Source organism: Microcaecilia unicolor, chromosome 6 (assembly GCF_901765095.1).
Source record: "Microcaecilia unicolor chromosome 6, aMicUni1.1, whole genome shotgun sequence".
Lineage (NCBI taxonomy): Eukaryota > Metazoa > Chordata > Amphibia > Gymnophiona > Siphonopidae > Microcaecilia > Microcaecilia unicolor.
In genome coordinates this window covers 252,111,741-252,138,687 of record NC_044036.1, presented here as the reverse complement: position 1 = coordinate 252,138,687, position 26,947 = coordinate 252,111,741, and the positions used below count along the sequence as shown (strand labels likewise).

The following is a 26,947-nucleotide window of genomic DNA, read 5'->3' as shown; positions in this document are numbered from 1 at the left end:
TGCTACCTCAGCAGTTTCCCTGCCAATCCAAGGAACACATGCAGTATAAGGATACAAAGTTCCAAAAGGATAGACTCAGAAGCAACATTAAAAAAGAATATTTCCTCTCAGAAAGGGCTGTGGAGGTGGTGGTAGCAACAGAGCCATGGAACTGAAGAGGGCTTGGGATAAGTACAGAAAGATGCCTGTATAGATCTGCATACAGCACTGACACTCAACTGCCTTACCAAAACAACACATTGTAGAAAAGGGTTTGCACACAAAGGATTGAAATCTGTTTTAAAAAAATGAATAAAAAAAAATTGAAGCTCCTGTTAGTGTCTGCACTGCACTTATTCTATGTGGCAATTCTTTCTTATAAAGTGTTGATGCTCATGTGACTGTGTGCTTGCAGTGGAAGTTATCCCAAGATTGTGGGTCCTAAATCTTCCCTGGGTTTTTAGGATAATGAGAAATTTGCTTCTCAAAAATATTTATTGCGGATAATCTACAATCCTGACTGGATGTGGGCTCCCCAGGACAAACTGGAACCATTTTTGTGTAGCGCCCAAAGTGGGGAATTGGAATGTCCAGGTCAGGTCACACAGTTACCCCAGTATTTTACAACGGTTTTGCCAGATGCTTGTTTGCTGACATATCCAGCAGGAACAGTGATTTCACAAAGCTGCATGTAGAAAAAAGGGTAGCAATGCTCTGCCTGTGAATATATGTGGAACTAGTGACTGTAACTTCTAGGTATAAATGCCAGCACTTGTGTGTATATTTGGTCAATTTTCACAAACTGCCAAACATATTTTTTTTACACAGTAAAGACAAACAGACAAAAAATAACTAAGAAGTAAGGGCTATTTCCTTCTTAACTCCTATTGAAATCTTTTGCTGAAATGTTATAAATCTGTGTGCCAACAAAGATAGCAGAGGTGGTCAAAGGAAGGAGTCGCCAAAAAAGTCAGATATCAAATTTTATTGAGGGGAAACCCTACTTGGCCATGTTTCGACTTAAGCCTGCATCAGGGTCATTCTGCTCTCGTTGATAAATATATGTAACCATAGACGTCTCAACAGAGTTTTAAAACAATCTTCTGCTCGCCTTTTGTTACTGGTAAATCTGTGTGCGCCTTGGAGCAGGTACTAAAGATGATGGCGAAATTGTTGCATATATACATATATTCCAGTGGGAAATGTTTATACTTTTTTGGCCTGTCCAAGCCATGCCCCCCATGAAACCTCAATGACCTGGAGAGCTACACATGCAAATAGCAATTTTCTGAAATTGCAGTTTACAAGTACAGCCAGTCTACATGTGTAAATACCGCTACATCCATGTATAGATGCTTCTGAAAAGGCATCCTATGTAGTAGTGTAGCCGGACATGAGTGTTTGGGGGGGGGGGGGCTATGATTAACATGAATAAGCACTAGGTTCCCCCGTTTTCTCTGCCTTCCTTTGCTCCCCCATTAGCTTAACTGGTGGGGATCCCCAAGCCCTGCCAGTTGAAGAAATGCAGAACTTCTTCCAGTCTGTAAAGCTCATCAGTCAGCGGTAGCATATTGACATATTGAGCCACAGGTGCTGGCAACAGGAACATGCTCAGTGGGGCTTAGTGATCCATGCCAGCTACATGGAGGCTGTGCCTGGCAGCTGGTTAGGCCTGAGGAAAAATTGGATGGGTTTAGGCCATCCCAGGAGCATGCATGGTTAAATTTCTGCTCCTGTGTTTTAGCAACTATAAGGGGGGGCTTTCTAAGATCAAACTTTGGAAAGAAGAGCCTATTTGCCATGTGAAGCACAGATGATTTACAAACTACCAGAAAGAATAATCTTTCAAAAAAAAAAAAAAATGACACAGAGGGTTTACAGAGAAGATAAAAAAAACACCATGCTTAGCCACCCACCCTCCCTCCCTCCCTATTGAAAGTTGTTGTGAAAGAGTAAAGAGGTGTCTCCCAAGCTCTTACGGTACTATTTCATCAGAAGAAAAGGGTGTTCTTTCAGTCGACAGATATAAATAAGTTTCTTGTACATGCCAGTGATTTTTGGGAGGAGATGGTGTATGGGATTGCATTGTTCAGACAGAAAAACAAGGATACAGCCTTCAGAGCCACAATTATGGAGAGGAAAATATTTTCTTAAGAAAACAACGTGAGTGAGAGAGACGGAGAGATTCTTGATTTAGAATCGGCAATGATTCCAGTCAGCAGTTCAGCCCCAAGGATGATATGACCTTGGCTGAAACACTGGGAGGCTGATGTAATAGTGTAAGAGGCTTGTTGCAGGTTCTGCAAAAATTTCTGCATTACTGAGGCTGTGGTATACTCAAAGGAATTTAGTGCACAAGAAAACTGTGCACAACGGATTACATAGAGGTTACACACACATTCCTGCACGCAGGAGTTAAATAAAAAGTAATGCCAGCCCTCTATAACTTTTATTTAAATGAAGATTATTGTAATGAATACAAAATGAAAATAATGCTTGAAACTTCAGTTTATTTTGATATACCTCACCATCGACACTCCTTCTGAGTGGTTTACTGTAGTGTAATTGTAATTGAACAAGAAAGAAAAAGAACTGTAATAAGGAAGGAAACCATATCGTGCAGACCCAATCCAGAACATCTGCGCATCCCAAACTCTAGCAATGTCACAGGAAACAATGCTGACTCCTACCCAAAGGCATCAAAGCTCTACTAAAAACACATTTCTGTGCCCTGACATTTGGCTGAAGTGGTTCCTTTTTCCCTTTTTTTTTTTTTTTTTTTTGTATGTGTTTGCTGTTTTTAGAGTGTTTGGATCTCAGATTAGCTGTTTCTTTCCTATCAGAAACTGGAATTCTTTTTTCTTTGCACGTTAATATTTTAGAAGTGGAAACTGCTTTGACCTGTTTTAATAGATAAGGCATTATAAAAAGTTTTAATTTAAACATTAGACATCCCTAAACATAAAAGTTTTCAGCCCAGTCTTAAAATTGTCGAGAGCATGTTCTAATCGAAGGTGTAAAGATAGTGAACTCGAGAGTGCAGGACCATTCACACTAAAAATTCTTGTACAGATGTTATCAAAGCAGATGTGTTGAAAAGAAGGGACTGTTAATAGCTTATGATTAGCGAAATGTAGAGTTCTAGCATGTTGATAAGGAATTAGCAAACAGGATAAGTAGAGGGGGTTACTGTTCTGTCCTCTGACAGCCTCGCACTAGTTTATAATGTGATCCTAAAATGTGTTTAATGCCTCTGCTGTTATTCTCACTTCTAAGGATTTTCATTGCTGCAGTTCTCACTGCAAAGATACGTGAGCAATGCATTGTGTGTAACGTAGTTCACAGGTAATGCAGCCACCCCTGCCTGTCTGTAGAAGAACTGTTACCATTGGTTGTGCTGCTGCCCAGACCTCCTCTCTTTCTCAGCCAAGCTTGGCTCCTTTATCTTCCTGCTATCATTTCCTGGTCATCCTTACTATCTCTGGCCTAGAAGGTCAGCCAGGTATGACCTTAGCCTCCAACCAAGGGCTGTCCTCTAGGACCACCCCTTGCTACCCGACGGCAGGCTGTGTTCCCATTGGTCTATTTACCCCCTCCTCCCTGGGCCTGTGTGAGCCATTCTTAGCCTCTCCCTCCCCCTTGCCATGAGGCATTCTCCATCTTGCTTCAGAGAGCACTTGTCCTGCTAAAACTCCCTGGAACGAACTTGGTTTTTTACCTTTAATATATCTTCCTAATGAGATATTGCACTCTCCAGTCACCCAGCTCTGAGCTACTTCCTTCTGCCTGTTCAACTATTCGCTCACCTCTGCAATAAAGCTGCCTCTCCTCAGATTTCTACCTCCAACCACTGATACAGCTCTCAGAATTACGGAGTCTCTGTGCCCTGGGGCAACACTTCTGAACATCTGACTGTGAGTAAATTATCTGTATTTATTCAATAAAGGAAACTTCAGAAAAGAAAGAGACTTCAGGTGTGTTCTGGTGTGCCAAGGTTATACTTCAAGATATTGAGACTTTACAGTTAACAAGTCTTAAGAGGCTTGACAGTTACCCGAATAGAGAACTTTGAAGGTTAGGATTATAATCTTGTAAGTGATGTGGTGCGTAACAGGGAATTGGTTTTCACCAATGAGCAGGGATTGATGGGGATGATGGCATATTAAGGGGGAGAAATGCTATAGAGAATAAAGTATTGTTAGAAGCGAAATAGGGAGAAATAGCATAGAGAGTAGCAGATAAGAGGATTGTTTCTGTTGCTCTTATTATATACACTTTTTTACGTAGTCACCTCCATTCATCACACATTTCTGTCAACGATGGACAAGGTTTCTAAAGCTATCCCAAAAGAACTGCACATCATATCACTTCAACTAGTTGCCCACATTCATTTCCACCTCTTCATTCTATTTGAACAGATGCTCCCGAAGGTATTCATTCAATTTTAGAAAAAGATGGAAATTGTGTGGTGTTAAGTCTGGGCTGTATGGCGGATAGAGTAAGATTGTGAGACCCATCTTTGCAATTGCCTTTGAGAAGAGTTTGGAAGCACAAGGAGGAAATTTTGTTGCAACATGATAATGCTAAGCCTCACACAGCATGAAACACTACAGTCATTCATTCATTCATTCAAAGTTTTCAGGGTTGTAATGTAATATAATGAGTTTGAGTTTGTCAACCTTTCTCATGTGAGACTCATCTATTGCTGTCTTGGTTGTCCACTTCATTTTTGATCACTTTACATTTTTTGGCCCAGTGACCTACAGTACTCACATCAACACCATCAGCACAGTCATCACTATAAACAACTTTCATGCAGCAGTGAATTTCAGTTGGAGGGACTCTTTCAAAAGTCAGAAGTTCTAATTTCTTTGATGGCACGTTGCTGAAATCACATAAATGAACACTCTCACTGCATGCTTCCATTTCACAAGCAATAGCAAAACAGCCTCTTCACACAGACATTTCTCGCCAGTTGAGGTGAAGAAAGAGATTTCAAAGAATAAGTGTTTTGCTGGAAGAGCAAGTGGTGTTTATTGATCTGTTTTTATTGTGTATCTGAAAATTGTGAACTGCCTAGAAAGTTTGATAACGCAGTATAGAAACTGTGTAATAAATAAATAAGTGAACTTGACCAGCGTATTAGTGCTACCATCTGTTGATAAATTATGGAGATGGAAGCATTACTTTTCATTTAAACTTCATATACCATACCACACACACCTCTAGTGGTTATTGTCATGATATGCGCAGATGCCCTTTTGCTTTAAACATGAAGAGTTATAGTTTTCAGTCAGGAGGATCTGATCCTTATTAAAAATTTGTATTTGGAGAAGGGTTATGGTTCTCATAGATTGGTGCAAGAGCTTCCAGAAAAGAGGTGGAAGAGGGTAAGCATAGAATTATGTTTTGAAGAAATTGTGAGAGTCGGGCTCAGCTGATCGCAAGTCAGGAAGGGCCTTCTCAGTTAACACTGAAGAAAACATTGCAACATTTGAAGAACTTGTGAGTGTTAGGTGCATACTCTTGACTCAGCACAAGTCCATTCATCAAATTAGTCAAGCAACTGGCATTTCTTAGTTGAAGGTGTGTCTTGAATGGAGGCGAGCGCAACCGCTGACTAAGAGCAACCATATTGCTTAAATGACACGGTCCAAGAAACTCCTTTTACAAGTTCCCCCCCACATGCTATCGATTTTCCTTTGGCTTACAGATGAGAAAATTATCATGGTTAAGCCACCTATCAACAACCAAAATGACCGCCTTTACACACAGAATGCAATGAAGAAGCATGATTTTGCTGCCGATTGTCTTCCATGTACTTGCTCGACATTCATCAAATTGGTCATAGTCTCTGTTGAGGTGTCCAAAATGGGATGCACGGAGCTTTTCTTCATCATCCCAGATGCAAAGATTAATGGGAAAGGGAATGTGGGACTTGATATACTTCCTTTCTGTGGTTACAATAAAAGTGGTTTACGTATTATATACAGGTACTTATTTTGTACCTGAGGCAATGGAGGGTTAAGTGACTTGCCCAGAGTGGGAATTGAACTCTGCTCCCCAGGACCAAAGCCTGCTCCACTAATCACTAGACTACTCCTCCACTCTATCGTGAAGTTTGGCTGTCACAGCAACTGCCACTGTCAATTTGGCATATCACTGGCAATGTTTGCCTTTCAGCAAGACAGTGCACCTGCTCATCGTGCTCATGAAACATTCAGCTGTTGCAGAGAATGACTCGGGATTTCATTTTGCCAGACTTGTGACCCCCTAACAGTCCAGACCTGAACCCTGCTGATTGCTTGAAAGCCAATTAATTTCTGCGTGCATCTTCGAGCAGCACCAACATTTGGGCACCATATATAGAATCCAGGGGATAATATATGTTTGTTTAATAAAAGTTTACTATACCACATATTCCAAACATACAACTCCAGGAGCTGATGCAATTGTGTGCAAAATATTGATTTGGCTGCTTATGCATGTCTGTGTGCACATGTGTCCATGGTAGAGGCCTGCTTGTCCATGTTTTCACATTTTGTGTGCAGATTGTTTGAAGACACTTTGATTACAGCATTGGGTGCACTAAAACCTATTTTTTTTTAATTTTTTTTTTTTTTCTTCATTAACATGTGGTTAGAAACTGTGGGTTCAGCTTTGGGACACAACTTATTACATCAGCTTCTGGAAGTGGGGCTGCTGCAGTACCTGATGAAATCCTCTGGACCTAGGCGGAAAGAGCCCGTTTTTGGGCTACACGGAGCAGGAACATGTGAGACAGACCAGTCAAAGTGGGAAGTGCTTGCTTTCATTGCAGGGGGAACCTAGGGAAGAAGTTTGTGGGTGAGGTCTGAGCAGGAGGCTGAAGACTTTCCATCTCTCTCTCTCTCATTTTCAATTATGTGCCTTCCATTTTCAGATATTTTTTCTTCCTCCTATCATGCCCTGAATCACACATCTCTGCAGCAACCTTACCCTGAGCACTTAGAAACTTTTGCTCCCTGTATTCTGTCTCTCCTTGTATAACATCTTAAAGGTATTGTTCTGCTGTAGGACACATCACAGCATTATGTTTTAAGCACATTCACGGAAGACACATTTAGAAACAAAGGTACACTGATAATTTAAAATGTAAACGGCTATCAGACTGAATTCCTCCTCTGCCGTCTTTCTAAGAGCTCTGGGAGAAGGTTATGACTCACTAGTGTTTTGACTTCAGCATCCATATATTCCTGTGTCTGCTGGATTTTCTGCCTCCTCCCCTCAGGTCCTCACATCTTTCTTTGATTTGTCTTTCTACCTTGTGACTTGTCAGGCTTACAGGGCCTGCAGCAAGGTAAGGGTATGTGCCACTGTTTACAGCTAGACCTGATTTCCCAGGCTACCATAGACTCTGCCTTTGCCTTTAAATTTCACCCTGCAGTATCTGCACTACTGTGGAAACCAGATCCTGTAGTGCCTTTGGCATAAACCACAAGCAGAAGAACCACAAAGTCATCATACATAACATAACATAGTAGATGACGGCAGAAAAAGACCTGCACGGTCCATCCAGTCTGCCCAACAAGATAACTCATATGTGCTACTTTTTGTGTATACCCTACTTTGATTTGTACCTGTGCTCTTCAGGGCACAGACCGTATAAGTCTGCCCAGCACTATCCCCGCCTCCCAACCAACCAGCTCCGCCTCCCAACCACCGGCTCTGGCACAGACTGTATAAGTCTGCCCAGCACTATCCCCGCCTCCCAACCACCAGCCCCACCTCTCAACCACCGGCTCTGGCACAGACCGTATAAGTCTGCCCAGCACTATCCCTGCCTCCCAACCACCATCATGGTGTTCGATAGTCATCATTCAGACATGAGTACATATTCCTGATGCATGTTTTACTACTGCAAGTGAGGCATTATTATTCCACATTGAGGGTAACATTACTAAGGAGTCCTTTTACTAATGCACTTAATTGGGATGCACTGAGGTGCCCGGCAGTAAATTAGCTATCTGCGTGAGATTCCATGCATTTTAGAATCGACTAATAAAAATCAGCTATACACCATTCATTTCTCTGATCATCTCTACTGTTTTTTTTGTGCCTTTTGCATAAGCAGTGGAATGGGATGGGTCACTAGAGCATGACCCTAGCAATATTTTGCCTAAAACTGCATCAGCAACTAGAGAGTTTGGGGGTAGGGTTAGAAATTAGTTTGTTTGGCCTTTCAACCAATAAGGTGCTCCTACACCCCTGGTCTTTGGGATGAGATCCTAGCATCCCACTTGCTGCTTTTCATCATCGTATGCACACATCCTGCAACGCTGAACTGGGTCTGTTGTAATATGCTGTGAGACTGAAAGGGTCTGAAAATGCTGCTCCATTTTAAATATTATAGGGTAGATATTCAAAGTGATAAACAGGCAGAAATGGCTTCTGGCTGTTTAAATCGCGTGTCTGGGCATATTCAATTGCACTTAACTGGAGAATGCTGCTGAAAATACCTGGTTAGCACCTAAGCTGGAACTGCAGTGCACGCCAATATGGCTGATTCTACCCTGGGATTTGGCATGCGCCAAATTCAGAATTACTGCCAGGCACATGTACTACCCTGAGAGTAGTGCCAATTCGGTGCGTGCTACCCGCACGTTATTCCTCCTACAGCTTTGTAAAAGGGCCCCTTAACCGGCTAGAATAACTGCATAAACAGGACCGCACTGGGATTCTACATTTACTCAGTTTAGTGCTGTGAGGTGTTTTGTCCAATGTTTTTTCATTGTCTTCTCATTACTACATAACAGACTAATGACATTGGCAAGAACTATTGGGCGACTGTTTGCTGACAGTTTACCTTCATTCTGAATAAAAGCCATTAAATCTTAAAGATGAATATGAAGGGTTGGGTGGGAGGTGGGGCTTTAGGGTTAGGAATGAAACTTGTTAAAAGTATTGAACTACAGATGTTTCTGTTTGAATTACTGTATTTTTATTCATTTGTTGAATAAAAGTTGCTTAAAGTTAAAAAGATTTTCATTTGAATGCCTTTCTTTACCATGTCTGATAAAATGCAAGCAAATCCTTAAACATCCCCTTTATGGATAATACTAACCTATCACACCCCAGGCAGTAATTGGTCTTTTCCTGGGAGGTGTCTATCTGGTATGCCCACCCCCACACTGCACGTTGAGCCTTCTGCATTAACTGTTGCCTTCAAGCAGTAGCATACTAAAGTATAAGGTAATGACCAAAATTAAATACAAATAAAATGTCATTGCATCCTCTTTAGGCCTGGGTCTTCTTTCTCTTCCTTAATATAAGTTATTCCTCCACTCCCTATTAGAACATGTAGGCACCTTTTCAGGTTGGCAAAAGCCTCAGCATAAGAATCTCCTTTTTGGACTCCCCCTTTTCAACTACTTGTGTTTTTTCACACTTTGGGTAAATTGGGGAGATGCATGCCAGGGGCCAGGACCGGTGATTCATAACCATCATTTAATGTGGATTTGCTCTGTTACAAAGAGATTTTGAGGTGTATTTTTGATATGACGTCTAAATATGATTTTGGACTTTTTGCTGAAAATGTCCAAAACTCAAGTGGCGAACACAGACATTTATGAATCAGAAAAATGTCTGTCTTTTTGTTTTGAAAATGGCCATTTGTAAATGTTTTTATGATCAGTGCTTCTATTTTTTTTTTTGGACCATTTTTGAAAGAAAAAAAAATGTCCAAGGGAAAAACACACAAAAACAAGCCTTTGGGATGTATTGGCAGGGGTGGGGGGGGGGGGGGGGGGGGTGTGTGACAGCATTCTTAGTAGTCTGGCCACACAGACATCCCAGCAGAGCAATGGGGCACCCTAGGAGGTACTGCAGAGGACTTCACATAAAAGGTCCCAGGTACTTATCTCACCTGTTATTTGCTTATATTATATGGTGAGCCCTCCAAAACCCACCAAAAACATTTTGTATTCAACTGTGTACACCACTACAAATACTCCTAAGATCTGCAGGTGTCACCTATGTGTGGGTACAGTAGGGTTTTGGAGGGCTCACACTTTCCACCACAAATGTAACAGTTAGAGTGGGATATGGGCCTGGGTTCCCTTTTCTACAGTGCACTGCACCTACCACTAGGCTACTCCAGGGAGCTGCTTGCTGCTCTAATAGGACTGGCCATAACATCTGACGCTGTCATAGAGGCTGGCATGTACTGTTTCTTTCACATTTTTGGGGGGTGGGAGGGGGGCCAGTGACTACTGGGGGAGGAGTAAGGGGGCATCACGCCTTAATTCCTCCAGTGTTCGTTTGGTCATTTAGGGCACCTTTTTGTGACTTAGTCGTGATTGAAACAGGTCTACACCAAAACGTCTTAACTTTTAGCCCTGGACACTTTTCTTTGTTCCATTATGGCAGAAAAACATCCAAGTTTTGGGAACGTCCATATCCTACCCCAGCACACCCTCTTGTAATTTGGACGGATTGCATACAAAGTAATGTCTTTAAAATGTTGGGGTTTAAATGCGATTTGGATGTTTGACTGCTTTGTGCTGATGCACATTTTTCTGTTTTGAAAATAAGCCCCTTCCATCAGCTATCGATCTTTGGTATAACATTTTTTAAAAAAAGAGGAGGAGTTCATTATTTTGTTTGCTTTGACTGGCAGCTTAGTTGCATTTTATTGTGGTAGAGCTCTGAAGTGGTCTACTTCCTCTTCTCCAAGGAAACCATTTAGTACACACAAGGTCATTGGCACAAGCTGGATTATTAAAAATACCAGGTTGCTCATTTATTAGCAGTTTCCTCTTTCAGACGTAACCATACTATTTACTATACTATACCACATGATACTTATATTCCGCTAAGTTCAAAGCAGATTCTAAGTGGATTTACAAACTAAAATTCCTTCATTAGGAGAATTACAATAAAAACATCTATGAATTTTAATGTAAAATACAACCATCATCATCACTATAAAACATCTTTCTCAACAAGTAAAAATGACTTTAATACTGAAAAGCATAGTATAGTGGTATTCTCCAGATTTCCAGAGGCAAATCTGTTCTAAAGCTTCACTCACTGATATAGAAAGGACAACTCTAACTTGGATTTCTTTCATCCTGTCAGTAGTAGTTTTTGTTGTTTTGGGAATAAAAGATGCAGTCTTCGTGCCATTCATTGTCTTGAGGAAGTGGGAGGCAGGCAGTTGCCTTGACTGTAAGGCTCCCAGAACCAGTGGCACTGAAGGTGTACTTTGGAGGGGCTGTCACTATCTTGTGGGCTGGTAAACTGGAGAGAGGTAGGGTAGAGACAGCCGTTGCTTGGGAGTAAAGGGGAAAGGTTAAAAGATAGAGAACATGCAGGGGCTTGTGCTCTGAGGGGACTTTTGATTGCTTGATTGATTTGACAGCAGTTTCCTCAATCCTTTTGTACTTTGGTTCAATGGAACCAGTACTGGGATCTAGCGCTGTGACTCTTAACTTTGCAGCCATGCAGGTATTCTCTTTACCTGACTTCAAATTCTCCAACATACCCGGAATGGTCATTGCAGTGTTGGTCCTAGCCCAGAGCTCCATTCAGAATCTTACACCCAAGTGCCCTGAATTAGGTCACCAGGAGTCTGTCTTGAGTAATGTCCATGACACGTTCCAGAGGCTAACACGCCTTAGTAAACAGGGCCCTAAGAAAATTATGGTCCTAATTCAAAAACTTAAAAAAACAAATATATAAAGGGAGGAATTAAGTAGTAGTGTTTGGCTCTGACCTTAAATAACTATCCATACCATTGTGGCTCCGAACAAGCCAATTGGTTAGAGATCAGAAGTTTTGCTGTACGCTGCTGCGCCTTTGCTTTGTGTTTTCTTATGTTAATGCCCTTTTTTTAAAATCTTGCTGCTTTTTTCTTTCCTAGGCGCTTCTGGAGGATGGAATTATATTTTCAGGGAATCTGTTCCAATACTTGGAAGACAACAAGAAATGGAGGAACCGGTTCTGCCTTGTCCCAAGCCATTATGGTCTGGTGTTGTATGAGAGCCAAATGGTAAATTTGGTCTGTCTCCCTCTCCCCACATTCTTTTTTTCTCTTGTTGCCTTTTCTCCTTTTCTCATTTCATTTTCATTCACTCCTTTCTTCCCTACTCTCTTATTCTGTCTTTCCTGCTTTTAAAATAAAATGTTTTAAAGCTACTCACACAGGAAGTCACCCGTCTCTGGAGTTATCAAGAAGTCGATTGTAAGAGTTCATTAATACCATCTAACCAAACCTCCTTATCAGCTGCCTCACTTGAGTATTAATTTAACAGTAGTCATCACATCTGAAGGTACATTCAAGACCATGATTTCTAAGACCATTCTGTTTCTGGGTGTCAGGATTGGCTTAGCTTTGGCAATCTTCCTTTGGTTGATCCTGGGGGAGAAGGAAGAGGTTCTATACTGGAAGAGGCAGAGTAACAAGGGAAAAAATGGTGTTGATTTTTCTAGGTTTGTGACTCTCTTGCATCTTCCTTCAGATGCAAGAATTTTTTAAAAGGTGCTGTCAGGTGATGAGAATTTCATTAGATTGGCTAAACCTTCCATGACATCTTATTTTCTCAGTGGTCGCACACAAACAGAAAGTTTCTTTTGCCTCAGGTTTTAGGGACATTTTTCTTAAACAACAAATTTTGTTTAACCCTAGAACGCATATTGGGGGCCTTTTAGGCCCCCATGCTTACATTTTTGCTATTATCTGCAAAATTACTTTAGTTAGAATTTTGAAACTCAAGGTATTACTCAAGTATGTCATTGTTGATAATATCCAGTTGTTCATATAATTTTTTTTCATAGGCATTATGGTGTAACAATGCTTGTTTGGTGAAAACTATATCTGTACGAATTGGGGGCCTTTTAGGCCCCCGCTGTTTTTATCATGTTCTCAGAAGTGTTTGTGTCTCAAGTTACTTTATTTGTACTCAGTAATGCTGGTGGAGGGGCCAGGGTGTGGATAATAACATGTGAGGATGTCATGTGATTTTTGGAGGGAGTGATAAGGCCATGACATCACCTCAGGTCCTCTGAACACTGAGGACAGTATACACTGTGAGCTAATTGCTGAAGGACCTGTGATAAGATAAGCTGTTGAGAGGAAATCTGTTTCATTTTCTAACATCTAGTCAGCAATGGCACAGTCTTCCTCCAAGTGTCTGACTGACCAAGAGATTGAAGCGATTATGTTTCAAAGCGATGATGAAAGTGAACTATCTTTGTCTGATGAAGAATATCTGCCACCAGCTAATCAAACATCCTCATCCAGTGATTCTTCTGATGATGAAGAAGTGAATCTAGTGGATCCTCAAGAAGTGATAAGTAGAACATCCAAAACGAATGTTTTTTGGGACAGTAATCCTACATTAGTCGGACGTACTCCAATACACAATATTGTGAGACAGGCTCAAGGAGCTGTGGGAAGTCCCAGTTACTTTACCCCTAAAGATGTATTCTGTACTTATTTTTCTGACAATATTGCAGAAGAGGTCCTATTATGTTCAAACCTAGAAGGAAGACGTATCGCTTCAGCAAAAAATAAGTCCTGGAAAAATATCTCAAAAGAGGAACTTTATGCATATATTGGACTTTTCCTGCTGGCAGGGAGTCAAAAATCGTATGATGTCCCAATACGAGAATTATTTCTGGACCCACTTTCTGATCCACACTATAAGGCGACAATGTCAGTGGGCAGATATGAGGAAATTAGAAGGATCATTCGCTTTGATGATAAGCGAACTCGTGCAGCGAGGTTTGAAACAGACAAATTAGCCCCTATCAGTTATATCTGGAACATATTTATCAAAAATTGCACAAAACTTTACAATCCTAGTACTAATGTTACTGTAGATGAGCAACTTGTACCGTTCAGAGGACGCTGCAAATTCATACAATACATGCCCAGCAAGCCAGCCAAGTACGGTATAAAAATCTTCTGGATGTGTGATTCTGCAAATTATTATGGCATAAATGGCGTAATCTACTGTGGCAAAGAGGTTGGTGCACCAGTGCAGAAGGATCTGGGGTCTGAAATAGTCAAAACACTTGCTGTTCCAATATTCAATTCAGGTAGAAACATCACCATGGACAATTATTTCACCAATGTTGAACTAGGCAATTTTCTGCTTGCAAAAGCTATTACACTTGTTGGTACTATAAAGCAAAACAGACGAGAAATTCCAGCAGCACTCAAACACAATCGTCAGCGAGCACTTTATGAGAGTGTCTTTGGATTCAATAACAAAGCGACTTTGGTATCTTACAAGGCAAAGAAGGAGAAATCTGTAATTTTACTCAGTACCATGCATCACGATTGCAGTGTTGAAAGCAACAACCAAAAATTGAAACCAGAAATCATCCTGCATTACATTGCAACAAAAGGAGGTGTAGATAAAATGGATGAGATGGTGGGAGAATATTCGTGTAAGAGGCAAACAAAACGATGGCCTGTAGTACTATTTTCAAATATGCTTGATGTAGCAGCCCTAAATTCATTCATTATTTATACAGAAACTCATCCTGAATTTCATGCACAGAGGAAGGACAGGAGACGCTTATTCTTGAAGGACCTTTGTCATGAGCTTGTAATACCTCACATGATAGAGCGAAGCGACTTGAAATGCTTGCCAAAGAAAACTAAAGAAGCAATGAAACGGTGTGGCGTACAGTTTCAGATTACTCCAGAGCCAGGAGAAAGAAAACGAAAGCGTTGTTTCATGTGTCCAAGAAACATAGAGAGGAAAACTGAGCGATGTTGTTCCACTTGTAAGGAAACTGTTTGCAAAGAACACTCTTCTGAAAAAATAACATGTCAGAATTGTTTGGAAGACTAATATAATAGAAAAGAAAGTTAGAATAAAAATGTAGCTGCAGCTAGTTTGCTATAGATTTCTATGCATTTTTGTGTGTTTTCATGTCTTTGCATGAAATTTGGGAAAAAAAAGATTTTTTGGTATTTTCTGTGAAAAATTATAATTAAAATGTTGTCCACTATTCATATTTTATTGAGCAATTTTGAAATAAACTTGTGAAAGTTATTTAAGTGTGTTTTTCTACATTATGTGCATGGGGGCCTAAAAGGCCCCCATGACGTTAATATGTATATTTTTAACGTCATGCGTTCTAGGGTTAAGCATATCTAGAGGTAGATGGTAAGCATTTGACCATACATTAAAAACCCTTTCGTGTCCAATGTTCCCGTAATAAGCCATATGGGAACAGATTGATGGAACATTGGATACTAAAGGGTTAAGATATCGCAGACTAGGACTTCTGGTTCAGCAGCGCACTAGAATGGTAGCCTAAAGGAACTCTCCCACTTGTGTTCAGTTTCTTACCTCTCCTGCCTGCCGTTTTCTGGAGCTCTGTCACTGGTTCGGCCCAAGAGTTGTTCCTGATCGTGCCCTCGAAACAGAATAAAATTGAGGCAGCTTTTGCATCCGTTCCTGGACCCAAACATCCGAAACAAGATCTGCCGATGTCCCAGAAAATGGTAACGCTGCAGGAACTGCACGATATCACAGATCCTATTTTAACAGCTGAGGCATGGATAAGGCTGATCTCAAATCCGGAGGTATCACACATTAATTTGCAGTTGCAGGCCAGCAGCATATGGAAGGTGGGTTTGGGATAATGGGATCTTAGAATGAGATGGGTGTGCCCTTTTCATGCATAGTGATATGTTGCCTGACTTCCCTCTTATGATACACTTGTCAATTTTTCTATATAGCTACATGCATTTTTCGAATATGGAGCCTCGACATGGGATCTGTGAAAATATATTCACTGAATGTCAATGGCTTAAATCATGCTTAAATCATCTATTTGACATTAAAAAGTGCTCAATTTCTTGAAGAAGAGTAAATTACTTTCTCCAAGAAACACATCTTGATGCTAAGGAATCGGAGAAACTGAAAGGAGGATGGGTACGTGAATGCTTCTACTCACTTCCTATCCATATAAAAGGCGGAGTAGCTATGTTAGTCAATAAGGCATCCAAAATCATTATATCTATTTCTAAGCATGACGATACTGGTAATTTGGTGTCAGTAATGTTTTTGTTAAATGACAAGTCTTTGACACTCTTCAGTGTTTATTCATCTATGGGTTACTCCCCTAATTTCTTTACAAATTTTACAACTACAATATTAGATCTAGTTAAGCACCAGCTGATTGTTGCTGGAGATTTCAATCAAATAATGGATCCATATTTATATTGCACACCTAAACGGAAGATGTCTGTAGTGGTTAGAGATGCTAATTTGTGAGAGACTCTGGGGCTTATAGACCAGGGGAAACTCTTTAATCCTGATGGTCAAGATTTTAATTTTAGGTCACCTGTACATCCATCATTCTCAAGGATTGATTACTTTTTGGTCTCTAAATCCTTGCTTCCCTCCATTGAATTGGTTAGTATTGATAACCCTATTATTTCAGATCATGTGGCAATTCATTTGACCTTACAAGGTCCTAGAGAGCAGCTTGCCTCACATTTATAGAGATTCAACAATGCTCCCCTTCAAGATACAGATTACTTAGTGGCATAAATTGATGAATATTTCACTAACAATCTTACCGCTGAAGCTTCCACAGTAGTGTGTTGGGATGCCTTTAGGACATATATTAGAGGATCCATTAATTGCAGGACATATATTAGAGGATCCATTATTGCGTACTCCACTATGAAAACTAAACAGACGAAGTGAAATGTTACACCTTGAATGTGAAATTTCTAGCTTAGAAAAGTAGTTACAGCAGCGGGTGGGACAACACTATTATTCAACAGTTGATACCACTGAAGTTTCAGTACAATCATGCTGCTAGTATGGTGGCAGAAAACTGGCAGGACACTGGCAATATATCTAAAGTGGAAGAAACAGAGGGAGTTAATACACTCTCCATTAAAAATTTAACAGGTACCATTCTGACTCTGAACTAGATCATATTAGGGATTACTTCTTTGATTTCTATGAACGCCTATACCAGTCTGAAAGCTCTTGTTCAGAGTTAGATTAGAGACATTTCCTAGATCAGAATACAGGGCATAAATTGTCTCAATCAGATCATGATCTTCTGGAGTCCTCTATTACAGTTTGGGAAATCTTTGAAGTGATTAGGTCCCTTAGCCACTATAAAACACCCAGCATGGATGGCTTGACAGCAAAATTCTTTCAGGCTTTTCAACACTCTTTAGGACCAAAACTGTTAGAACTTTGTCAGTTGTATGCTGCATTAGGACGGATAGCCGGCACGGTTAGTGAATCAGCTATAGTCCTGCCTAAGCCTGGGAGGGATCATTCAGGTGTGGCTAATTTTAAACCCATCTCCCTAATTAACGTAGATGCCAAGATCTACGCAAACATCCTGGCTAATAGACTAGAATCTCCAGAACAATCCCTTATATGCCTAGACCAAACAGGGTTTATAAAAGGTAGGCTTTCTTCTAACAATACTAGACTCTGCTTTCAACTTATGACAATTGTTCGTGATATGGATCAGCAGGTCTTCTTGGTATTTCTTGATGCCGAGAAGGCCTTTGATCAAGTGGAATGGTCTTACATGCTCCTGGTGTTGGATTGGTTCGGTTTTGGGCCCAATTTTACCCATATGGTAAGACTCCTGTATAGTGACCTTCTAGCGAACTATATTTAAATTGTGTGGTATCCAAACCTTATAGATTGTATAGGGGTACTAGACAAGGGTTCATGCTATTGCCCCTTTTGTTCAATCTAACTCTTGAACCTTTACTATGTACCATCTGTCAGAGTACCACTATACAGAGAATAACTGTGGGGGACAGGGTTTATAAAATTTCAGCATATATGGATGATATCCTCTTGTATTTAATGGACCATCCATCATGATCCCATCTTTACTAAGTCTCATTAATGGGTCTAGGGAGATTTGTAGCTATAAAATAAATTGAACTGTTGGAGCCTATGCCTCTTAATATACACTGCACCAAAGCACTAATGGACTCGTATCCATTCCAGTGGCAGTCATCTGGTATGAAATATTTAGGCATAATGTTTCATCCCACCCTTGAGGATACTATTTTATACAATAAGATGATTAAGTAAGATAAAGTACTTGTTGGTCTCCTCTTTTCCTCACATGGTGGGGTCATCTTGAGACAAAATGTCTATTGTGCCTGTCTTGATGTAATGTATGGGCATTTTTAACCAATTTTTGTGGCATGAGAAACTTTCTAGAATTGCATTTGTCTACCCTTCACAGGACCCCTGATTTTGGAGGGGTAAATTTTCCTAATTTTTATATTTACCATACAGCATACGTTTTCTGAGATAAATGCTGTCACCATCATGGCTACACGTGGAGTGCTATCTGATAAAACCTCTGAAGTTATCTGGTCTATTGGGAGCAAATTTGCCTAAATATCTTCAGTCAAACCAAATATTTCACTCTACATTTGTGGCACTGGTATACTTAGATGGCACATTCTCTATAGGCATTCAATGTTCCCACCAGATCCCACTCTAATGTAACCCACTTTATCTTGTTTCTAGGTTAATTCGCATAAAACCTTTTTGGTAAGGCTGGGCTCAAAATGGGATTTGGACTCTTGCTGATCTTTTATGTAATGATCGCTTTATGACCTTTTAAGAATTGTGTCGGTCTTCCATTTTTTAACTGTTTTAAATGGTTGCAACGTCAACATCTATTGAAGGACTGGTATAAGACCCCTTCTTCTTTACAGGCGATCTCTGTTCCCTATAAGCTAGGGGTTCTCAACCCAGTCTTCGGGACACACCTTGCCAGTCAGGTTTTCAGGATACCCTCAATGAATATTCATGAGATATATTTGTATGCCCTACTTCCATTGTATTCAGATTTATCTCATGAATATTTATTGTGGGGATCCTGAAGGCCTTACTAGCTAGGGGGCCCTTATACTAAGGTGCACTGAAAAATGGGCTACGCTAGTGTAGGTGTGTGTGTTGGGCGCGCACAGATCCATTTTTCAGTGCACCTGTACAGAAGACCTTTTTTTAAAAATTTTGCCGAAAATGGATGTGCAGCAAAATAAAAATTGGCACGCGTCCTTTTTGGGTCTGAGACCTTACCGCCAGTTGTTGACTTAGTGGTAAGGTCTCACGCGGTAACTGTGCAGTCATCGTCTACGTGCGTAGAATGATGATAACCGCCTGGTTTCTGCCGCATATGTAGTAGATGTGTGTCAAAAATGAAATTACTGCAAGGGCCACGCGGTAGCCAGGCAGTACCCCAAAATTGACGCACGTTGGGCATGAGTAGGCACCTGCACAGCTTAGTAAAAGGGCCCCTAGGTGTGTCCCGAGGAATGGGTTGAGAAACTCTGCTCTAAGCCAAGCGGGAGTCTTCTACCTGTAATCCTTCAAGCAGAGGGTGCTGTTTCACTATTACATTTTCAATAGTGAGAGACAGGCAAGCTCCTCAGGACTCCAGGAAACCTGGTTGTCCCTAGTAATGAAAACAATGTAGTTGGAATTGGAGGACTCCTGCCCATTTTAGAGGGAACAGTGCAGGAGATAGCTGGTATCTTCTTTTTGTGGAGCAGATATGCATTCCTCTCTCTCTCTCTCTCTCTCTCTCTTTCATTCTCTCTGTGGTATGCTTCTTGCAGGCTTGTATTGTTTTTCTTTTGTTCTGGAAAATACAACAAAATTTTTTGAACTGAAAAAGATATCGCAGTAGAGGAAATTCACCTGATGCACCCTTTTCTTGGCTAAGATCATGTTTACATGCATAAGCAACAGCTCTGGCTACTGATACTAACTAGGATCCCAAATGTTTCTTTAGAAGCCACTGGTTAGGGCGTGATGTATGTAATGGCATATGTTTGACTAAAGGACCATCCCGTAACATCCTGAGAAGGAGCCTACGTGGTCTTCTAAGCTTATGTATTACATCATCTTTAGCTTGTGTGCACATCGATCTAATAAATAGGGTCACAACCTGCAGAATTCTCCAAGGATCAGAAAAGCTCCTAAAACTCTGTCCTACCCATCTCTGATGAGAATCTGTCACTAGGAGAAATGTTAACACTTTATGATCATATTCACTTAGAAAAGTTTAGGGAACAAGGTAGATTGCATCCCATCTACTTGCACAGTGCAAGAGTTTAGCTGTCATTCTGTTGGATCAGATGGCATTGTGCTTGAAATAGGACATTGAGGAAGCTAAGAGGCTAGCAATGTATCAGGTGAATCTAGTTTGCTTCTTTGAAATGGTCAGTCGTAGGAGAGGATAGTTCAACTACTTTTGAGCCTCTTTTTCCCCATGAATAATGGGGTATTTTTCCTTTCTCTGCAGGCTCATGATAGAGGTATTCAACCTCGAGCGGGTATCAACTCTGCTGGGTACAAGGTCCTTACCTCTATTGATCAGTATGTTGATCTTCTTAACAATAGCTTGCCTGGTAAGTTTTGTCATTATTTCCCCAGGAGGAAAGACTCATGGGTCAGCAGAAGATCCAGCTACAGCTATGATTTCATTAATGACGACAGTATTTCGGTCTGTGGTGGATGGGCGGGAGGCAAGACTAAAGGAGTGCTTAGGAACCTTTATTAGGAGTCATGCACCTCTCCAACACAGATTGCTATACATTTCATGGGCTTGGATCTTTGATGTTGAAGAGCTGTTGGTAGTGAAGGGGGAAGGAGGGTTAGGAGTGAAAAAGGGAAGTAGGAAGAGTTCAGTCTTCTGGTGTGTGTCAGTCATGCTCTGGACCCATGGGTTTGCATGGATATATATTCCACACGCTGGCTTGTATGACATACCCAATGATTCAAACATAATACATGATTGTACAGATGCCAATTTGTTTAGATGTTCACATAACAGTATGTACATGTACAAGTAAATTGGTGCAGCACTGAGGCATTGCTTTGAAGGTCTGTATACAGTAGTTATTATTATTAGCATTTGTATAGTGCTACCAGACGCACACAGCACTGAACACCTGACACAGAGAGACAGTCCCTGCTCAATAGAGCTTACAATCTAAAATAGTTCCCAAAAAGAAGCAGTATCTGTGTGTCTGTAGCGTAGAGTCTCCAAAAACAATGAAAAGTGCCTCTTATGCAATTGGTACCAGAACCTTGACTAGAAACAGAAAATTCTTGCCACTCGATCCTGTGTTCAGATATTTGCATGGTAGTTGGTGAATGGCTTGTAGGGGTGTAGAACGGATCCTGTGCATGGACAATTTCAACCACTTTCCACAAATGTGACAGGTGGTGTTTCAAAGCTGAGGTACAGTCCAGCAAAGCTACAGAATTGTAATCATTGTGTGAGTAGACTGTGTGCAAGTTGGATGAGGTCAGATGGCCCTGTGACTGACACACACTTAGCTTGTCAAGGTGTTTAACATCTGTGGTGTTTTATGGCAGCATCATGGGCTCTGTGGCACTCTTCTTTTTCACATTCATGTAGACATTCTAGGTCCAGTCTGATTTTGCAACCATGTCCTGGCAATGAAGTCTGATTATCTGTTCTTCTTGACTCCCCCCTCCCCCCCCCCCCCACCGCCTACCAGGAGGCAAGAGCAAATCAAGCAGCTCCCAGATTCTGAAGTGTGCTACCCAATTTCCCATCATCCTCTGGCATCCATACGCACGCCATTACTACTTCTGTGTTATGACGGAAAAGGAGCACGTGAAGTGGACGGCAGTGTTCCAGGACTGTGTGAGACACTGTAACAATGGTAAGCAGAGCCTTGGAACTGGTGAAACTGGGGAGCTAGTAGAAACAGAAGAACAGTCCTCCACACAAAGGGCAACCCAAAACAAAACCAGTGGAGAAGACAACACCAGAAAAGGGCTAAATACTCAAAAATATTTAGAATCTTCACTTGACTCAACACGGCTGTATTTCAGCTAGATGGCCTGCATCAGGAGTATAAACGTAAAATAATAAGTAAATACATACGATAATGAAAAATCATATAACAATAAGAAATCAAAGCATGGTTCACAAAACTTATAAAATTATAACAGTAGCAACTGACAAATAAAATCGACATCAAAGAATATTCTCAGAACATAAAATTATTTAAAAAAACTAGTAAAAAAGGCCTGTTTCTGAGACCAATGAAACGAGCGCTAGCAAGGTTTTCATCGGAATGTGTCTGTTTGAGAGAGTGTGTGTGAGAGTGACTGTGTGAGAGAGAGAGACAGAGTGAATGTGCGAGTGTGTGTGTGACATAGAGTGAGGCTGTGTGTGTGTGAGAAAGAATGAGAGTGTGCGGTAGGGGCCCCCCCTCTGTCTCCCGCCCTCTTTTCCCCTCCCTCTGCCTTTCAGGGTCGTGGCCCTCCCTCCCTCCCACTGCCACGTTCAAGCTGGCTCCCTCCCACTGCTAGGTTCAAGCTGGCTCCCTCCCTCGCTCCTTCCCATGTTCAGGCTGGCTGGCTCGTTCCCTCCCTTCCTCCGACGTTCAGGCTGCCTACCTGCCTGACTCCCTCCTTCCCTCCCACGTTCAGGCTGGCTCGCTTCCTCCCGTGTCAGTGCTCCGCCCTTGACGTCATCGCGTTTCGCGAGGGCGGGGCGATGGTACTCCTCCCTTATGTCTTGCAGGCGATGCGTGTGACATCACGATCCTGTGGGCGATGTGATTCGTTGACCTCCCCCTCCAAGCTTCACTGTCGTGGCCCCTCTCCCTCCGCCTTGCAGGGTCGTGGCCCTCCCTCCCTCCCACAGCCACGTTCAGGCTGGCTCCCTCCCTCCTACGTACAGGCTGGCTTCCTGGCTGGTTCATTCCCTCCCTCTCTGCGACGTTCAGGCTGCCTGCCAGCCTCCCTCCCTCCCTTCCACGTTCAGGCTGGCTTGCTCCCTCCCTCCCACGTTCATGCTGCTTTCCTCCCTCGCTTCCTCCCGTGTCAGTGTGCCGCCCTCCACGTCATCGCGTTGTGACGCGAGGGCGGGGTGATGGTAGTCCTCCCTTCTTTCTTGCAGGCGATGCGCTTGACGTCACGAATGGGTGGGCGATGTGATTCGTGGAGTGTAACTGCTCCGCCCTCGACGTCATCACGTGTGACGCGAGGGCGGGGCAGACACTCATGGAGAAAAAGCGATCTACACCTTGACATTTTAGAACATTGGGAGACTTGAGGCTTCATTAGAACATTGGAGGTGCGTTTTATATAGAGAGATATGTTTAAAATATGTAAATGATTTGATAAAGGTGATATTGTAAAAAGAGTTAACAAATAAAGGGGAGAACAGGAGTAATCAATAAATCTAATACTGGAACAGAAATATCTCCAAACAATTGTATACATACAGCTAAAACTTAAAGAAATCTCAAACAGATATTTCTAGAGTAACTGTTAATAGTCTACTAATTAACAAAAAAAATATTAGTTATTTGGGCCAATAGGTTAAATATGAATGATATAAGTAGAGGTTCAGTGGTGGAGTGATATACAATAAGGATGGGTTCACGTTAATATTTTAGGTTAATTAGTGAACATGCTTTGATGAGATTGTGTTATGTGCTTTGATTTTTTTTTATTGTTATATAATTTTTCATTATTTTATGTATTTCTTTATTATTTTGGGCTCTTTTTACAAAGCCGTGCTAGCAATGAAGCCCAAAAGAATTGAATGTGCTTTGTTGCATTTGCCACGCCACATTCGCTAGTGCAGCTTTGTAAAAGGAGCCCTTAATGTTTAGACTCCTGATGAAAGCTGTCTAGCTGAAACACAGGCCATGTCGAGTCAAGTGAAATTTCTAAATAGAATGTCTTTTGAGTATTTAGTCCTTTTCTGGTATTGTCTTCTCCATTGTTTTTGTTTTGGGAACTGGGGAGCTGACATTTCCAGATTAGGAGCTGTAGATGTGGCTGCACATACGTGGCTGGCATTGTGCACAGGATTAGATGTCTGCCAAGATTGTGCTGCTCTAGACCTCACATTTGCATTCTTTACTATCTTGGAAATGCCTTACCACTATCCTATGCTCTTTACTTACTCTGCCTGCCCCGTATATTGTTTGCGCATTCTGTGCATTGACTTCCTTTTTCTATAAAGGTCAGTTTACATGATATGTACTATGCTGGCTTTCAGGGTTCAAGTGAAAGCAGACCTTGTAGAAACAAGCCAAGAGTATTAGCTAGCTGAAGTTCTTGAGTAATTATGACCCAGCCCTCAGTAGGGCAAGTCCAGTAAACAGGACCCCACAGAGTAGGAGCTTTCTCTTTTAAGTCTGTGTACAGGGCTGCAGGAATGGAGCATCAAAAAACAAACCTTACTCAAGACTGGATAGAAGGCCCTTTGTTTAAGGCTAGAGGTGACAAGGTGCCATTAGTATAACTGTCTTAACTCATCCCTCGCTCTGGCTATTCAGGGTCTAGCTGGCATTTTCAAAATACAGGGCCTAATATTCAGTTGCTGTGGTGACCAGTTTAAGTGAAATGCTGATGTCTTAATCTGTATATTCAGCACCACTATTTATATATAGTTATAGACAGATTAAGCAGCAGCTCTGAATATCTGGATATTGTGATCACCATGCCAACACTGTCCATTTAGTTTAGGCCTGTTGGTCATGAGGCCTAAATTAAACATTTTATCCAGATAGTAGCTAAATATTGCTGCTTTCAGAACAATTAGAAACTTGGCTCCCTTATTTTAAAGATGACTTTGGAGGGGGGTTCAGGGAGGGAACTATAAAAGTTTCTAGATATTGCTTGTTTAATGGTGTTACTTCATTGTTGGGTGAGCTGGTGGAAGATCTGTGGTGGACGGAGATTTATGGTTATTTAGTGGCAGCATTATTAAGACATTTGAATATAGGATAATGGGGGGGAGGGGGGGAGAAAATTATTGAATGTTCTTGATAACTGAAGGTTAGGATATATACACTTTAGTATGTTTTGTCAGCTTAATTACTGAATGTTGAAGTTCATGTCTATGTATAACATGTTAACACATTAATAAAAAACTGTTGAACTTAAAGATGACTTTGGACGGTTCAGATGGATTTTCAGCCGTATATTATCGATATAAAGCCCAAAAATACACTATTAAGTCAGGCAGGTAATTGCTGGCTGCTGTTGAATGTATAACTGACTTTAATTTATTGGACTGGTAATGACTAAAACTGGATTTTATCCTACTACTTCATTCCTCCTCACCTGGCCTTTGGATCATCTAGAAATGTTTGAATGGGGAGATGTTTGCTCTGAAAATGATCAGATAAGCAGGGGCCGAGGTTAATGTTTTTACCATAACAGAAAAAAAATTATTTCCAAATTGGGAGATGATATTGTGTATTTGAAAGTCAGAAATCAGGCCTCAGGTTTTAAACAACAAAAGACTGTGTTGTAAGTCTGCTGCCCCTGTTTTCAGGTGGCTCTTTATTCTTTCCAACCCAGTGGAAGTTGGATAGAATTGTGTACCAATGGGGTTGAGAAAAATTTGTCCTTCTGGCTTGGCACATCATCTCCTGCTGAATGGGATCAAACTTGACATGTGGGGAAAACCCAGTAAAAAGACACATAGGGCCCAATATTCAGTGCTATTAAACCTACAAGGAACATCTCCTGGCCGGTTAAATAGCAATTAGCTGGTTAACCGCTAATTTTCAGCGAGAGATAGCTGCTTATCTCCGCTGAATATTAGCACTTAGCAGCTAGCCACTAACTGGCTATGTCGTGTGACTTAGTGGTTATGCACGAATATTCAGCACTGACCAGCTAAGTTTAGCGGTTAACATTTGCCGCATAAATAAATAAAGATACCTGATATGGGCAAAATTGTTCTCACTCCGCTGTTGAAGGGATCTGGGCTACATGTAACATCGCCTGCAAACTACCATCCAGTGGCAAGCATACCCGTTTTTTTCTTAGAAACCAATATCAGTAAACAACTCTCATTATATCTGGAAAATTTTCTATATTACACTGATCACAATTTGGCTTCAGATCGTCACATAGTACAGAATCATTGCTGCTAGTTCAAACTACATATGTCAAACAACACCTGTGCAAAGGCAACCAAATAATTCTTCTCCAATTTGATCGGCGGCGTTCGATGCGGTTGACCACACATTGCTGCTTAAACGCCTGGATCAGATAGGAATAACGGGGACTGTGATCAAATGGTTCAGTGAATTCCTTAAAAATCGAAGCTATTCTATCAAGCAAAACAACCAACTTTCCAACTACTGGTCTCCTAATTTCCCCTCTCACCTATCCTGTTCAATCTCTTTATGTCATCCCTTGCCTCAATACACCTGGGTCCTAATGAAGTACTATTATCCTATGCGGATGACATCCTGCTTCTCTTACCAGTGACAGCATCAAACAAAGATATACCTCGGTTTGTAGTGAATGGCATGACTGCTGTTAGCACCTGGGCTCTGACCAATAAACTGAAATTGAACGCACAAAAATCCAAGGTCCTGTGGTGCTGAAATCAAGGAGTTCAGGTCCCATCATCAGTATTTTTGTCCATTGGTGAAAGCTTTACAGTCAAGTCTGAAACCAGAGTACTAGGGATCTTGCTTGATTCTTCACTCACCTTCTCGTCCCATATTAACTAGCTATTGAAGAAAATACTATTCAAAATGAGACAGCTACGTCTAGTCAGATCATTCTTCAACCAAAAAGCCTTTGCACTACTACCTCACTTGGATTACTGTAATGTTCTATTTCTTGGTATCAAGTGTCAGTATCAGGAAAAAACTGCAAATTAGACAGAATACAGCTGCTAGACTAATAGATATACTATAGATTAAATAGATATACTTGTGTTTCAGCTCTTCTTAACAAACTGCACTGGCTTTCCATAGCAGAAAGACTCAGGTTCAAAGCTGCTTATTTAGGTTTTCAAATCTTACAGGGTTTCACCTCTGAACTACTGACTAAGACTGCTTTGCTATGGTTGGTCCAGTCTAACAGACTAAAAGAACAATTGATGCTAGCGTCACTGTTTCAAAAGACAATTTAAAATC

At 41.2% G+C, this 26,947-nt stretch overlaps 1 protein-coding gene across 1 annotated transcript in view; it reads left to right on the top strand.

Annotated features, from left to right (window-relative positions):
• The window catches only part of LOC115472742 (niban-like protein 1), a 210,298-nt gene that overhangs the window by 119,110 nt on the left and 64,241 nt on the right, over positions 1–26,947 (top strand). Inside the window, exons 3-5 of the mRNA XM_030207126.1 lie at positions 11,882–12,010; positions 20,305–20,410; positions 21,530–21,697. Coding sequence (XP_030062986.1) covers positions 11,882–12,010; positions 20,305–20,410; positions 21,530–21,697 — 403 coding nt within the window. The remainder of the gene's footprint in view (positions 1–11,881; positions 12,011–20,304; positions 20,411–21,529; positions 21,698–26,947) is intronic.